The sequence below is a fragment of the Corvus cornix genome, chromosome 2, assembly GCF_000738735.6.
Source record: "Corvus cornix cornix isolate S_Up_H32 chromosome 2, ASM73873v5, whole genome shotgun sequence".
NCBI classification, from domain to species: domain Eukaryota; kingdom Metazoa; phylum Chordata; class Aves; order Passeriformes; family Corvidae; genus Corvus; species Corvus cornix.
In genome coordinates, this window is record NC_046333.1 from 38,233,297 (window position 1) to 38,250,248 (window position 16,952).

The 16,952-nt window shown below is 42.8% G+C and overlaps 1 protein-coding gene across 1 annotated transcript in view; it reads right to left on the reverse strand.

The window, feature by feature from the left end:
• Positions 1-562: 562 nt before the first annotated feature.
• TGFBR2 (transforming growth factor beta receptor 2) overlaps positions 563-16,952 on the reverse strand; it is a 60,764-nt gene continuing 44,374 nt past the window's right edge. The window contains exons 5-7 of the mRNA XM_039549255.1: positions 13,947-14,088; positions 6,162-6,289; positions 563-2,956 (exon numbers count right to left, since the gene is read on the reverse strand). Of these exons, the coding sequence (XP_039405189.1) occupies positions 2,777-2,956; positions 6,162-6,289; positions 13,947-14,088 (450 nt within the window). The 3' untranslated portion in view covers positions 563-2,776. The remainder of the gene's footprint in view (positions 2,957-6,161; positions 6,290-13,946; positions 14,089-16,952) is intronic.

Consider the following 16,952-nt stretch of genomic DNA (forward strand, 5'->3'; position numbering starts at 1 on the left):
GCAGTAACTGTAAGGCACAAGCACATTAATCATGCACTTCTCAGTGACACAGATCTAGTGGGTTGCCTTCTGGTTCACTTAAATAACAGCACCAAAATGACTGGGGTCTAACTACGGCCTTATCATAGAACCATAGAATCCATTAGGTTGGAAAGAAGTTTAAGATCATGGAGTCCAACAGCTAACCCAAAACTGCCAAGTCCGTGACTAAACCATTTCTGTAAGAGTCACATCCACATTGAGACCTGAGCAAACCAAAAGCAGGAAAGCATCAGCTGTAAACCCTTTCTCCATCCCTTCCTTTGAGACTAGTGAAGGTGTAACAGTGCAGGAGCTAAGGGGCCAGCAAGTTTGGCTATCTGCTAGTGCTGCTCTGCTGAAGGGCAGGGCAGAGACTGGGGGAAGGAGTCATTAGCAAAGCAGGACACATGCACATTGGACACACTGAGCATGACATTCAGGACCCTGGTGGGAAGGAACGGACTTGAATCATTTTAGGATAGGGTTCATTTTAGGAAGAGCCCTCTCCCTATCCTGGATGCTCCAGAGACGAGAGACTAAATTGAGTTGGTGTTATTTTATTTGCTCCAATAAACATTTGATTTATACAAAACAAGACAAAAACCCCCTCAAAACAGTTTACAAAGCAAGTTAAGTGTTTGAAACTTTTGATATACAAGAGTATATATTGCTCACATTCCTATTTCATACATGATGTACAGGTGAAGTATTCCTTAAAAGAATAAAAATTTTCCTTTACATGTAGTGTTAAAAAACCCCATAAAAACGTCAGTACTGTCAGGAACTATTCATCACCATTCCCTGACCTTCTGTGTGGATGGAGGAAGAGAAATGGGCCGTGACCTTCCACCTGCCTGGATGCACTCCCCACCCACACCTCCTACCTCTGCCTATGGCCCTATGAGTTTACAACATTGCATCCCTACAAAATTGCCATAGTATCCTCTGACCTCCACTGAAGTTGTGGAGATTTTGCCCCACTCTGTTTAAATATTTCTGAGCAGTTTGGTTAAAATGCAAAAAAAAAAAAAAAAAAAAAAAAAAAGCACTTACAAACCCATTTCAAATAAAGTATTTGCCATCATAAATCATCATAAATCTTAACTCCTATTTGAATAAGCATGATTCCTATTGACTTGCATGGCAACATCTTTGAGAGGAATATTGATATTTATCTGTCAAAGGTGTTTAATAAATCACACCAGGTATATCTGTCCAGGATTGGTTTCTGCTGGTTGAATTTCTAACTTGCAAGGCCTGCTGACATGCTATGAGGAAGAGAGAAGTGGATAAATCACTGTAAAACACCTGAAGACAAAATTTTTAGCACTTATTAAACACATTGCTGTCATGTATATAGGCCCAATGTGATGTCAACTGTCTTAAGCATTTTGGGGAACTGAAAGAATGTAAGCAATGAGGGATCCTCTTGAAAAACTCTTTGTTTTTGGTTTTTTTTTTTTTTTATTCTGTGGATTGCTGACTTGCTGAGGCAGCCCTAAATGCAGGCAATGCTGAGGGCAGGATATGCCATTAACCTATTGCTATGAAGCTTTCCGTCACCTCCAAGGTCTTTTTGCAAAAATAAAGGCACCAGTTGTTGTCTCTTACTTTGGAAAGCACAGAACAGAGTCAGACTGTGGTTTGTCCAGCAATCAGACACACATACAGGGGAAAAAAAAAGTTTGTTCTTACAGCAACACAATCAAGGTAAAAGAAAGGGAAAAAAAATAGTATTGCCTGCACTCAGAATGCACAGCAAATATAAAACATCTGCTTGGATTGTTGCTGGCCCTGTCCTGTTCTGTATGGTTTGGGGGTGGGAATGGGAGGAAGGGAAAACTCATCCTGCTGGTATTTTGCAACCTGCTTACAAGCAGCACGAATTCAAAGCAATAAACATACAACATTAATGAACTCTATAACAAAACACACATGTGAGAAGGACCAAAACTCCTCACATGCCTGCTCTGGGACACTTTGAGGACTTGAGTTAAGATGAGAGGGAAAAGACATTCCTGAACCTTCCACAATGTGCTGCAGACAGGACCATGTAAGTACAACTGCAAAGTCAAATTGGCCTGTCTGCTGTGAGCCTGCTCCTGCAACTATGAACAGCAGGACCACAGCCAGGTGGTCACAGCATGTGGTTTGAAAGTCATCTTCTTATTGCATTTTATTTCTATTTTTTGGCAGAATGCTTAGTGCACAATTGCTGGTGTGGTGCTATACCAGTCTCCCCAGGCTCCTTCCCTAAGGAGTGGGATTTCTAACGCACTGGTCATTTCCTGGAAGCACTTTTTTTTAACAACTTTTTTCCCCCCAGGACATAGCTGTTTATAGATATATAGATAGATATATATATATACATACACACACATTTTATAGCTATATATGTGTATATATATATATATATATATATATATAAAAATAGCAATTTCATAGTTATATACAGGCATTAATAAAGTGCATAATGTTATTGGCTATTTTCAAATCTCATTTCCTGAGGAAGTGCTACCATACATAGCTCCTCCTACGACATAGTGCCGGCTGCCAGTGCTAGGGTATGACGGCTACTCCCCCAGCTTTTATTTCCCCGGATACATCTCCCTGTCCAGAGCTGGAACCTAAAGGGAGTAGTGACAGCCTCAGTCCTCCAGGAAGCAAGTCAAGGCACTGATCAAGACTTCTTCCTTTGCCAAGGTGAACACGTCTAGGAGCGACTTCCCCCCGTTCCGGAGCTCTCGGGCACACGCTACTTCGCAGTGGTCACGGAACCGTCCTCGGGAATCTTCTCCTCTGAGCAGCTCCTTCCTGAGAGCCTGTCGTGGTGCTTGAGCTCGCTGAAGCGCTCGGCCACGCACTGCGCCGTCAGCCGGGCCTCGGGGTCGTGGTCCCAGCACTCGATAAGGGTTTCACACACCATCTGGATGCCCTGCAGGGAGCACAGCAAGAGCAGCCGTGAGCGGCCCAGCCACCGACAGAGCTGCTCTCTGAGAGCTGCTTTAGTGCCCTCAGAAGTTTGGGGGTTATTTCACTTGTGTCCCGGAGGTTCTTTATGGGATCTGCTGCTTCTGCCATGGGGGCATTGATAGCTTTTTGGTTTTTTTTAAAGAAACCCTACTACAATATTTTCATCACTTTAGTTGGTACCGTCATTTCTGGGCATGTGTTCTGATACCTTATAACAAGAACAATGGTGCTTTGGACTAGTGCTATAGAATCAGGCAGGGTTTTTTTGTTTATTAAATATGATAAGAATTCTAGGACAACATGACTTCTTGCTCAACCCATGCCTTTGCGTGCCTGAATTCTGTTCGAGTTTTTCAAACAAAATTCTGATTGCCAGCAACACTGGGCTGTACATCAGCTCTTTATGAATTCCTTGTGGACTACCTAAATCTATGTGCAAATATGGGCCACAATCCCACAAACACTTAAACACATCACTCACAGTTGGAACTGTTTAACCTTCATTTCAATTCTGATGCAAACGTTTACAGGAGCAAAAACCCAGTTGCATCTCTGTAATGCATTTTATAAACATGAGGTATTTTCCAGGAAACTGTGTTTTGCTTTATGACACTAAAAGCCCATTAAGTAGGATTTATCTTAAACTTATTTGAAAAATAACATTTCACAACACTGCATTAATTGTATAATTTACCTAATTGGTGATGTTGACTGATGTCAGTGCTAATAGCAGTGTTACTGTCTGTATAAAAATAACATTAGTTTTCTGCTGGCATTGAAATTACAAGCAGTAAATTAAATTAAATATTAAACATTAACTTGAAATCAATAGTGCAACAAATTTTATTAAGGGGGGGTGTGGGGGTAATTGTAATATGTAAATCCATTCCAGAATTTTATCACGATGAATAATGAGTTCATTACAAAAACACGACTGCAGAGGAAGGAAATGAATATGGAAGAGCCATTACAGTAAGAACAACTTTTATGGAGTTCAAAGCAGATCCTCAGCTGCTGCAAACTGTCACAGCCCTGCGGAAACTGATGCATCACTGCATTTTAGATAGCACAATGTGAAACACTGAAGGGATTCAGGCGAAGGGAATTAAATCCACCTTCATTAAATGTTATCTGAGTGTGTTATCAAGCATCCATTTCCTTCCTTAGACTCCTAGCTGAACCCTGTTGGAGCCAGCTGTACCCATTCTGGTGACACACAAGCACAAGTGCATGGCCCTCCTGGTTGGTGGGGTGCCCTGTGCTGGGGGCAGATTGAGATGTGGGTTTTACATATGGAAGAAATCTCTGAAATCAAATGCAGGACACCTAGGTCCAAATCCATGATAATTTTACTTGCCAGATCATTACCAGAGGTGATGAAATCCACAGTGTATCCCACAGCTCTTACCCCAGTACCTCAAGCTGCAGCTCTCCACACACTCAGCCTTGCTGTCAAGGGCTTTTAGTGCTGCTAGTATCAGATACCCAGGTGTCCCTCAAAATTCAGCATTCTTCCCTTGTTAAAAGCCCCTTCTCAATAACCCTACTCTTCACAGCTGAGTACATAAGGAGCAAGTCCCTGCAGTCCAGGAAGGAGCTGCACTCTGCCATAGTCATCAGGTGGCAGGTGTTCTCGGTTGGAAAGATGATTGATTTTGGCCAGTCACTTGGTCTTTTTTAAGTAGATGTCAGACTGATTTTAACTTCCCAAATTGAATGAAAAAGGGAGTGTTACATTGCTCCTGATGGAAACAGTAGATGATATTCTTGGTTGTGTGGGCTTTTATAAATGGTTGTGATAGTTTCCTTTTGTCGCTAAAGACCACTCAGCATATTTCATTGAGAAGTGGAATGACCAAACCTCACTTCTCTGATATGAGTCACATTTTATCTCTACTGATAGAACTAGTGAGAGCAAAGGTGAAGAGATGCATGCCTTTGGCTTGTTTTCATTCAGTTTCATGTACTAAAAAAATCTACTATTGCCTAGGAAGTGCAAACGTAGTGCTCGTGAATGGAGGAAGCTGACAAAGTGCTTTGTGATATGCAGGGGAAATGGACTGCTAATGCACAACCTGAATAAAACCAGACTGGCTTGCTGAAGACTAATTTCATATTTCCTTAAACCTGTCAACAGCTAGGATACAACTATGACTGGTCTCCATGACAAAGTATGAGATTTGCTTTCTCTGCTTAAGAACCTCTGTAGCAGGATGGTCTCCCTGGAAATGGGGTAAAACAAGTTGAACAGTGCCCGATTTGCAAAGCTACCAATGGTGAATGGAGAAGGGGGTCATGCTGCTTTAGGTGTTAAATAATGCTGAAATCAGACTGACTCAAACATCTTGATGGTGAGGTGAAGATGTGGTAGACCTGGTAAACTGCCTGACAATAGAACGAGTGATACTACTAATAACTTATCTAAAGCTGCTGAGCTAACAGAGCTGGCCTGGAGACATCTGACTGACAGCTCCTATACCGTGTAGTACATAATTCTGATTAAGATATTTTTGTCTAGTCATTATCATAGTAAATAAATTATATTTATATTTATATTTATATAAATATATCTGGTTTGCCATCCTTAATCGTTTGAGACAAAGTTGTATAATGGTTCAATTGCGCCTATATAATCGTTAAAACGTAAACTGTTGACAAAATCTGGGGCTAAGACCAGATCCAGCCACACCTAGACTCCTCTCTGAGAAGATGTTTAGAAAGCAAGGAGATCCTTTCTGTACCTCATGACTCAACAGGAGGGCTTCGCTAATAAATTTTGTCTGAAGCTCCCATTCTGGCTGCAACAGAGGCCCACATGAGAAGTTGTTGTCTTTGCCCCTTCAGAACCTACACAAAGTGTGCTTTAAGGGCCTAATTATTCTGTGGCTCTCTGGATGATTGTTGGATCTCAGGTTTCCAGTGTTTCTGTTTTAATTGCTTTTAGATTACACTGGTGTGCAGCAGGAAACGCAGGGCTTTGGGGCAGGCACGGTACAGAGAACTGTGGCGTCTGAACCACATCAGCACCAGTGTCAGTGTGTGACAGAGCTCTACTCTGCGCAAAGAGAGGTCCAGCCTGTTGGGCAGGGCACTGAGTTAAGGCTCAGGCTTCAGGCAGCAGCTAAATCTACAGCGCAGCTCCCACCGCTCACAGCTGGTGCTCTTACCTGATGGTTAAGCCAGGAGCTGGGGATCTCGGGTCGCCCTCTGTCTCTTAGGACATTGTCCTTCATGCTTTCCACACAAGGGTGCTCTCGCACTTTGGAGCCAAATGGGGGCTCGTACTCTTTCACTTCTGACAAGAGAAGAAGCAAACACAGGGTATTTAGCTGGGCTGTGCTGGCGCCAAGAGTGAAGGGAGCTGGCTGTTCTCTGAGGAGCAAGAGCTACTGATTAGCTGCTCACTGCCACTGTTCTGCTTGACCAGCTCCAAACAAAGCAAAGCCAGTTGGCATTTTCAAAAATGTTTCAAATGTGTTTCTCCCACACACTCCCTCCCTCCCCTTTTGTTTCCTAGCCAACAAAAAAATTCTCATTTAAACCCTTCAGTACATAATAATATTAGCAACAGTCCAAGAAGCAGAGTAATCTATAATGGTTTGTGAGCCTTTCAATCTCTGCTGAGGTAAAGAACACAGGAGCTTTAAGGTGAGTTTTGCCTGAGCCAAACTTTTGAAGAGCTAGTCACCCTTAGCTCTCCTGGAGTCCACACACACTTGCTAGGTGAAATATAAACTGAAATCTATCTAGGTCATGAGATGTGAATGTACAGATTGCTAGGATGAAACAGTTGCTTGAAAAGGACAAAGATACAGTTAAGGAGCAATGCTGGAAGCTGCCATACTGCCCTTGTTTACTCACTCCTAAGCTGCATTCTTTTCTAGAAAGTAGTAGTCTGCTCTTATTTTAGACTTCCTTCCCAAAATGGATCAGTTTTGGCCTATTATACAGGGGCACAGCTTTCTGAAGGGACCGCCGCCACTCTAGTTTTTGTTCGCATGCTGCATATTTTATTTGCTTTTCTTTAGAGAGAGAAAGGAAGAGGCAGACATATGGGACCTTTGGAGAAAACTCAAGAAATCTCTGAGAGCGGAAATATTATAGTAGATGCTGACACAGTGTAGAAAATGCTGTGGTTTCTTTGGGAACAGATGGAGCCTTTACTCACCGGCCTAATGACTTGCTGGTATCAGATAAAGATTTATGAAGTTGGCCTGTTCTTCTGCCTCTTATTTCTTTCTAGGAATTAATTGAGGGCAAGAAAAACTGAAGTGTAATCTACAAAGCAGTCTGGAGAATGCATGCGAGTGCCCAGACGATGTGTGAAGAGAGACAAAGGAGTGGAGAGACAAACCACTGTTGCCTAATGTTACAACCAAAGTTCAGCTGCACTCAGTTGCTCACTCCTCTCAAGGTGTAAAAAGCTCCAAGAAAGGTGGTAAGGATTAAAGGCCCAGAAGAAATGGGAAGAACCTCTAAAACTTGGCTTTGTTTACTTTGGAGAGCAAGGTAAGGATGGAGTCATATGATATGCTACTGAAAATAACTAATGATCAAGATAACACACATCAGATCCGTCATGTCTCACAATAAAAACAAGGCAGTACTGAAGACAACTAACTTTGGATTTTCTCCTTGAAGTCAAGCTGTAGATCTCACCTGTATGTGATGGCCATGAGACAAAGACTTTATAAGGCTAATGCTTAAAAAGAATGGCCAAGTTACAATAACAAACATTTTAGAAAGGATATTAAACCTTGTGCTTCAAATGTTCAGCGTTCAGACATTCAGCTGCAAACAACTGTGTGCAGTGCAGCGGATCACCCCATAGACGCCTCCTACAGAGCTCTCCTTCCTTCTCCCTAGCCATCTGGTGCTGGCCACTGTCCACACAATGCTCTGGAGAATGGCTATAGTCCAGAAACAGAACTCCTATATTTTAAAACCCAAGTGCCAAAGACTGCTTCGCCTTCTTTCCCGTACAAGAAGGCATACCAGTTTCACCCACATTAATCTGAGTCGGAGATTACTCAGCCAAAGTAAATTTACAAGACTTCAGCCCTAGAAATGAATTGGGAAGTTGCCATCTTGCTAGTCAGACCTGCGTTACCATGCAGCGGATGCACAGTGATTATATTGCACATACCTGTATGTTCAAAGCTAACAAAAATATTAAAGTTCGCTGGGAAAATTTAAATCGCGTGACCTAGATGGCCATTTCCTGCACCATCTCCACCAGTCATGGTTTAGTTGTGGTAGTGGTCATGGACACCAGCCAAGGCTCTGAGATCTTGCAGTGTGAGGAGTCGGAGGAGTCTGAATGACCAACAGAGGAAAGTTGGTGCTGTGGTACCGACTTGTTCCCTCTCACTGATTTAATCTGAAGGTTGCTCAGGTTCATGAGGTGGTTCAAGCAGGAGAAAGGAAAGCCTTTCCTGGGACCTGATAGATTCATAATACATTTTCCCTGTTTGAGAAATTGTTTATAAGTTATGAGCATTCCTCTTCCAAAGATAAAGATTGGATAGGTTTTTCACATTTGGATTTTTTGTTGCTGCTTTGTTTTTGTTTATGGTAAAGAAAGAGAAATTGAGGCCAGATGCCAAGTCACTGTAATGACTTTCTACTAATACAGTCATGCCTTCCCTCAGTTTGAAAAGCATGTGGCATCTTCTTGCTATATATTATCATGTTTCTCTTTCCCTTGGAAAGAAAAAAAAAGCCCACTAAATCCTCATGCAGTAAGTCATCCTAATGCTGTGGAATCTCAACTGTCAGACACATTTTGCAGTAAGAGCTGGTGTTATTCATGGATCATGTTTACCTGCTATAGTAGATGTAATAGATGTCAATTTGAGGTAGGTTAAGATGTTTGTGCCTAGCTGCCTGTGCATGGCTGTATCCAGATGCTGATTCTATTTCTCATGTCTTATATGTTTCTTTTGATCGATTTTAGGCCGGTTGGCCACTAAATATGACAACTGGATGAAGTACCATAAATACATCAGGAACCATGAACTACAGAACCTTTAGCATTCAATAATGGCAGACTTCCTTCAACTTTAACCTCCAGCATTTAATCTTCATGGTTGAGACTTGCACTACTAACTGCTGTACCTCTAGTTTCTTTTGACATTGGCCTAGCCATAACTCTCAGAAAGGCTGGGATTGGATTTTTAGCCCCAAACAGGGACATTACTGAAAATCTATTTGTTGCATGTGATGAAAGCTTGGAAAATTTGGCTCACTTGTGGTCTTTTTCTACTCTAAGCTTTTTGCAGTGAAATTTTCTTTGGGTCAGAAGAGCATACACACAAACCCTGTTGACACTCCCTCGTGATCTGTCTTACTGATTTCTGTGGGACAGCTTCTCATGCTGGATGATGAAGACCTATTTGCAGAATCAAAGCAGGAGTGAGGTGAAAGGCCAGCAGAAATCAACTGTGAGGCACAGTCCACAGCAGTGAGCTTGTGTTTGGGAACTTCTAGGTCCCTTTGAAATGCCCCTTTATTTAGAGCTTATGAGGGGGCAGAAGGGATAAATCAGTTGATAGCGGAGCTACTGTGACAACTCATGCAAACACAGTAGTGTCCTTCAGATAGTGTCTTTCTTCATGCTAGGGGAACTTGGGGAGTGAATCTGCCAGCTTGCGCTGTTGCACAAAGGGAAAATAAGGCCCAAAGCAGAGGCCCAAAAGCTATTTCACGGCCAAGTTTAAGGAGCTGTCAAATGCTTACTTCATAAATTTCCCTAGGTTTCCCTGCTAAGGGGAAGGGTGCACTGGGATGGGTGAACTCACTGAGCACAGATATCTCTTAAGTGACTTCACATCTGATGATCAAAGACACAGTCACTCTTCCATAGGTTTGGGAGTGCACGAGCCCTGCCATCAGTGTAGGCTTAGGGGATGCTCAGTCAATGTACACTGAATCCTGAGGTAGGAAAGTAGCAAACACAGAGCACATCAGTGCTTGACATGGGGCGTGGTGCAGTGACCTTATCCACTGCCACATGGCTTGTTGAAGGACATGCTACCTTACATCTAGCACTGTGGTGACACTTGGAGAATTTCTAGGACATGGGTGCCTGTCATGGGGTGATGCTGCACTGTGTGGATCTACCAGCCAGGGCTGTATGCCACTACAAGCCAGCTGCAGACATGCCCTAACTGGTCTCTGCTCCACAAAAGGAGAAATTTAAATCAGGCCCCAGCTGGAGCCACCTCAGGGCCCAGTGCACAGGCACAGCCCCGCTGTACAGGCCATCTAATTGCTCCCTACTGCCAGAAACGTCACCGCTCCACGTCAGTGTGATGAAAGCTGAGCATTTCATGAGGTACCGGATGCACAAATGTTTAGCTGCCAAACTGCGGCTCTTGGCTGAGTCTTTCCAAGTAAGCATAAGATTAATCCTGATTTTATTCACATGAAACACAGCTCCAGTAAAGCAAGGCTGCCATTTTAAACAAAGCCCTGTTACTACTATACCAAAGCCAGTCACCACACCACTGCTTGAGCAACATCGCCATTTTCTGAGGGGTTTCTCTTCTCCCTCTTCACCAAACCCATGTATCCAGAAGTTCGCTTTCCTCTCCTTCTCCTCTGCCACCCCCAACAGTCCCTCACCCACACCAGTTGCAATACAAACCAGATGGTTTTCTTTTCTTTCTAGGAGGCTGTCAGAGAAATTACACTTGTCTCAGTCACCAAAGCTGTGTCACTCTGAAAGCAAGTGGTTGAGATGAAAATTGTATTTCTTGCAACGTGCAGCATCTGGTGCACAGCTGTTGTGCTGAATGAAATACCAAGTTAACAGCAGTGTGGTACAGTTGAAGTTCTCCCCAAAGTAGTATTGCTGAGTTTCTAAATATGCCTCTTAAATTATACTCTGGTGAAAAATCAGTCAACCTCGATCTTTGCCTCTGTCTCCCTTTCCCTCGTGCCCCATTTCTGCTGCTCCATATTTAGCACAACAAAGTAACAACGAACAGCATGGCCTTTCTCAAAAGCCGATCCCCACCTGCTTATTTACTACAGCAGCTTCACAGTACGGATTGTGCTGCTGGGTATTTTTGTTTAAATGTCTGCTGACTGAAGAGGCCTGGCATAGCGTGGAGGCTGTGTTTCACAAAGCTGCTGTAGTGAAAGGACCTGCCTGCATCACCTCCCACACTCACTGAACACCTGCATGCTGACAAATGAATCCCGAGAGCTCCCTTTGAAAAAGAAATCAGTCCCTGTACCTCCATGTGGCTGAATGGCAATTAGCCCCCATTCCTCACATGCCTCCCTCCCTAAATAAAGTTGTTAATGCTGTTGCCTCGGCTTAGACTCCCATTCTTGCCCTCAAAACTGCCCTGAGCTGACACCTCAGCCAAGCCTGCCCTGCAAAGACAGAGCCTAGATCTTCCAGGCTCCTTTGAAAAGGCTGTCTGCAATCAGGTCAGCCTACTCCGCCTTACATGCAAAGACATTTCTCTCACTGCCAAACAGTCTAGGAGTAAAAGAGGGGTTTGCGTGAGCAGAGGCAGCTCCTCAGGAAGGCTGTGAGGAGAGAAGGGAGTCTCACAAGTGACAGATGGAGAAAGAAAGCAGAGGGGGAGCTGTAGTCATGAATCACTGTAAGGGTATTTCACCAGCTGGCTGCAAAGATAACCAGACTGCATGAACCAGGGAAAAGTCTAAGAAGGAAATAAGAGTAATGGTGCAATGCTGTTGTAGCGCAGTACCAGTGACAAGTTAAAGGATCTGCATCCTGGGATCTTTACACAGAGATGCTAAGTGCAAGTTCCAACCCCTATGGATCTGCCTGAGTGCTCCTGGGGTTTTTCTGGGGACCTCACCTCAGGAAAGATGACTGAAGTAGGGAAACAAAATTCAAGAAATGTGTTTCTGGAGATGAGAATGACTGAGGGATGAAATGAATAGGGAAAATCAGGATGTAGGTGGGGGTTAAGCATCATTTGAAAGGGGATGCTGGGCCAGAGAAATATTTCCCTTTACTGAAATGACTTCAGCTCTTCTTCTCAAGGTTATAATGGTTCAACCTCTTCCAGCTAAACATGCTGGTGATTTTCCTTCCTTATGAAACTCCCTTTATATCCTCTTTTAGCAGTTGCCTTCTGAGAACAGCAGCAATAAGATTTGCTTTTGCTACAATCTTCATTTTGCCCTACTCAGCAAATATGAACAGGAAGGGACTCAGGCATCATCAAAGACTCCACAGAAAACAGCTCATATTTATATGAATCAGGTGAGTTCCTAAATGCAAGAAACAGAGAGAGATCAAGAGACAGGGCAAAGTTCTCTTTTCTCAGGTTTTAAATCTCTTCTGCCACATTCAAAAAGTGCTAATGAGAGGCTGGGGTTGTGCCAATGCACTTAGAAACAGGCATGACCACAAGCCTTTAAATATGGATAGGTTTGCCTTGGAATATGTCAGACTGAAGTTCAGTTCCTGAAGCATCAAATGTTTTACCCTTAAATGTTTGACTAGAAAAGACTTAGGTGGTTTCTTCATGCTTTTAAGCTAGCACTTTTGGCACACATACTCGCTTTGTAGCTTTCCTGGCAGGGTGCACACAGGGGTGAATTTGTTGCCCATTATACAGCCCACCCAGCAAGACCAAATGCTGGTCAGACAGAGCAGGAGACTGGGATGGAGGCAATTCCTCCCTCCTGCACATGCACATCATGGTGCAGCCACACAGTCACTGTGCAGAGTGGCTTCAGAGACCTCGCTTGTGGTATCCCACAGATGCTGGTAGAGAAACAAGGAGCAGCTATGCACATCTTCCCCTGGGACATTGGTTTCCCTCCTGTACACTATGTTCCTCACAGCACAGTGCTCTAGCCTGCAAGACTGTCCTGTCTCTGCATCTATGGCAGCCTTCAAGGTGGAACCGTGCCAAGTCTGATGAAAAGGGAGCCTTTGTGGTTTTGGAAGAAGGATAACAAATCAAATCACAGTTGCATATCTACTGTAATATGCACATTAGTGTTACCTTTTACAGCCCCTCTCCTTTGACTGCCCGTGGGAGCCCTGAACTATGCAGCAATATTTTTTAGAATGACTGTTAGACGATTCCAGGAGGCTGAAGAATTTTATACGCAATTTTGTCTTTAGTTCCTGAAGTAAGGTGAAAAACTTCAAACATGGCAATATGTATTGCAGATATCCCAACAGCAACTTTTCTGTTTCTAGCACATACCAGTGTTGCACACTGGGAACTCTGGGTCAGCTCTAGGCAAAGCAGAAATGGAGAGTTTTGTTTCAGAAGAAACTCTGAATATGAACAAGCATAGCAGCTTTTCCTGGAGCTGTTCTGATAGTCAGTTCCAATCATTTTTATTTTGTTGCTACACTTTATACAGCAAACATCCCTTGATTTCTCATATGGGTGATCTCTAGCAAAATCACAAAGCATGATGTGCAGCATCTGGTGATTTTGGGCAAACAGGAAACTTTCCATATGACTATGATGCCTCTTACTAAAATTATCAATTAGTAAATGGGACACTTAACTGGCCCTTATTAGCTCTGAGGAATAACATTCCATGAAAGAAAATGGGAAGCAGTTATCACTTCTTGGGTTTCCCATTTACTTATGTTTCCAATTATTTTGTATGAGGTCAACCAGACTGAGTCAATCCATGGTTACACAAGATGTCATAGGAAAACCAGACTTTAATAATCTTTAAAACTGATCTACCTAACAGTAAATTTATCCTTACACCAGTTGAGGATCAATTTATTCATGCATTCAGTTGCTTGGCTTTCAAGCCTGCTCATGTACATGTGCATCTCATACTACTGAAGGACTGTTAATTTACAGCATCCAGATACACTAGAAAACATAGAGATAGTTAAAAAGAATCACCCTCTCCCCAGACAACCACGAGAGCACGTCTGTCTCAATACTTTTAGAGAGAAGAAAACAGACGGCACTTACCTCCGACAGCGTTACAGCGAGATGTCATTTCCCAGAGGACCAAAGCCATGGAGTACACATCTGTTTGTTTGAAGGACTCCATGTTCTCCAAGTTCATCCTGGACTCCAAAACCTCAGGGGCCATATATCTTGCTGTGCCAACCTACAGGAGAAGAGATTGGGGAGAGCTCATGAGTTGAAATTGCAATTCATGTTTTGGATTCTGCTGTGATTTAACTTCAGCTTTCACAGAAACAGTGCCATTTGACATGTATCCAAAAATTCAGGCTATACTTGGCACAGGCCATATTTTCTGCTGCCAGGGGAATCTGGCATTGTCCTGACTACCAACTTACTTGCACCTCTCTTGGTGAGGAAAAAAAAATAGCCCTTTTTAGTTCCTTAAGCAAATAATTTTGACACTGACAAGTTTTCTCACTCTTTGGCTATTCGCAGATAAACTCTGACCTTTGGGCCTGAAGCAATTGCTGCTGACCAAGTGTCTTTCAGATGAGCAAGAACCACACTGTATTATTTTGCACAGTGTATTACAGTGTTAGCTGTTTCTTTTCATGGTAGGCTTAAAAGGAGAGTAAATGCAGGCCTGGGAGAAGAAAGCAAACACACAAATACTGAATGCAGAACCACACATTTGAATCAAAACCAAAAATCTGCCCCTTTGAAAGAACATTCTCATAAACTTTATTCATACTGAGCCATTTTCAGCAATGACTTTAGCAGCTTTGCTGAGATCTAGATTATGATTTTGCATTACAGAAGGTGAAGTTTAAAAGCCTGGTTTTATCACAAGAAAGGATTTAAGAAGAATTTTTGGATCACTCAACAGTTGCTCTCAAACAACAAACTCTTCACAGGGTAGGTAAAAAAATGTATCCCCCTTGAAAAACTGCAAACAGAAGTCTTTCATCAGGCAAAGACAGCTTCAAGTTGGAGACTAGTTAAGCACAGAGATGAACAAACACAAGTGGGTGATGCAGTAGGACACATGACTTAAACGAGCTGTTTACGCTACAGCAATCACTCCAGAGCCCAGAGGCAAGCAGGGCTTCGAAGGAACATTTCAATTACTGGGTCTGTAATTGCAGACAGCCACATAGTAAAGGCACAGTCTTGAGAGAGCCCTACGACACCCATTTTATAAGTTTCTGTAAACATGTCTTATCACCTCAGGCTCAGGGCAAATGGCAAAAAGGGGAAAGTATAATAAGAAGGAGGAAAGATCAGGAACATAGCTTTGTCATAGGACCTTGCAACAGCAGAAAACCTGTGTCAAAAGTATCCGAACGGTTGTAGGATCAAAGCCTTTATAAACAGCGGAAAAGGAAGAAGTTCAGAGTGAGCAGTCTCAAAGTTAAGTTCCCTGCTACACTGACACTGATGAATTTAAGGCCAAGCATGTAAATAGCAGCTATGCACTGAAGAGGTACTTGGGACAGTCATGTCTCAGCAGCACCGAGGTAAGCACCAACTCCCTTCCCAACACGAGACGTACATATGGAAACTCTGAAGCAGAGGTTGTTGCTACCATTAACTCCCTAGCACATGATTTCTTCCCCAAGCAGATCCCATCCAAAGCTTAAGAAGGTTACCAGTGCACATGGCCCACCCCCCACAAACCTTGCTGATTTTAACAAGAGTTAATGATGCCTAAATACAGTTCCTTCACACTGCCACAAAGTCCAATTCTGGTCTGGCATTTCACACTCCCTTCACAGCAATGAAAACGATTTTTCAGTTTTGCAGGACAATGGAGGATGATACCCTATAACTAAAATGCACAGAAAAAAAATGCAGAGAAAAATTGATTTGAAGAATGCTATCAAATCCATCCTGCTTAGAATTTATCACAGATTCCAGTCTGCTTATGTCCTTTTATCTGCATTTATATTATTAGGTCGTTCGGTCAGAGACACTTTTTCTGTATCTTGAAAACACGTGACTCCTGAGTCTCAAAGGCATTTTTAGGTACCTAACCTCTGGAAATTTGGAGCTGGTTGCCTCTCTAGGGTCTGGATATGCTTCTTCTTTGCAAATACCTGTCTGCTTTCAGTTCTTGGTTTTCCAACTTCTAGTGAGGGATCATCTCTCTTCCTGCACTGCATTATCATTTTTTGTGACATTTGAATCTTTTTTTACTGAAGATCTTACATTTCTTTCAAGCTGTTGAGAGATGTTTCATGCCCTGAGGTGTATCAGTCAGAGAGGCAGTAGATATTTCTCTTTACCTGATATGGGAAACCATCTATTACAAGGATGCTGATGCTGCTGAAGTACAGAACTGCTGGCCTTGCAGGCACCTACCAGCCCTTTGAACACAGCGGGAAGAAGGTCCAGACTTACACGGTCACATTAAGTAATGTCTACAAATATTAACCACCATAGATGGCCAAACCCAAAAGCCTGCAAAGGTTCTAATGGGGAAAAAGGTGGTTTCCAGCCTAAGGCCTTTGCCTAAGGGCACTGGCATTGTAGTCAATAATGGCTGTATCTGCATGATATGGAAGGTAGTTGGGTAGATTGGAAAGAAGATGGCTTTGTAATGCCAACAATTTGCCTTCAATATTAGTGTCTAAGGATGACCAGAAAAACAGTTAAATACTTACACTCTTACTTATTTCATAGAAAGTTCCAGGTTTTCTTGAATTAAAAATTGGGTCAGCTCCATTATACATGTTATAAAATTGAATCTCCTGGTGGCAAGGGTTTGAGTCAAAGGGTAAATTTTCGAAATTATGCATAAGGCAAATCCTGGAGCAAGACCTCTTTAATAAAAGCTACAGCACTGAAGCTGGAATGTTGGGGAATTTAAGTGGGTTGCTCTTGTGTGCCCAAAAAGAATAAGGCAGAGGTTGAAGTGGAGTCAAATCAATTGACTCATACTCCTTGTCACAGAGAAGAATGACCAGCTGGGTCACCCCCAAACAGATTCACTCAAGCTAAACAAAATAAAACAATGGGCTTCAACACCAGTGTCCAAGGACACCAACTCCAAAGCCATAACCTGTT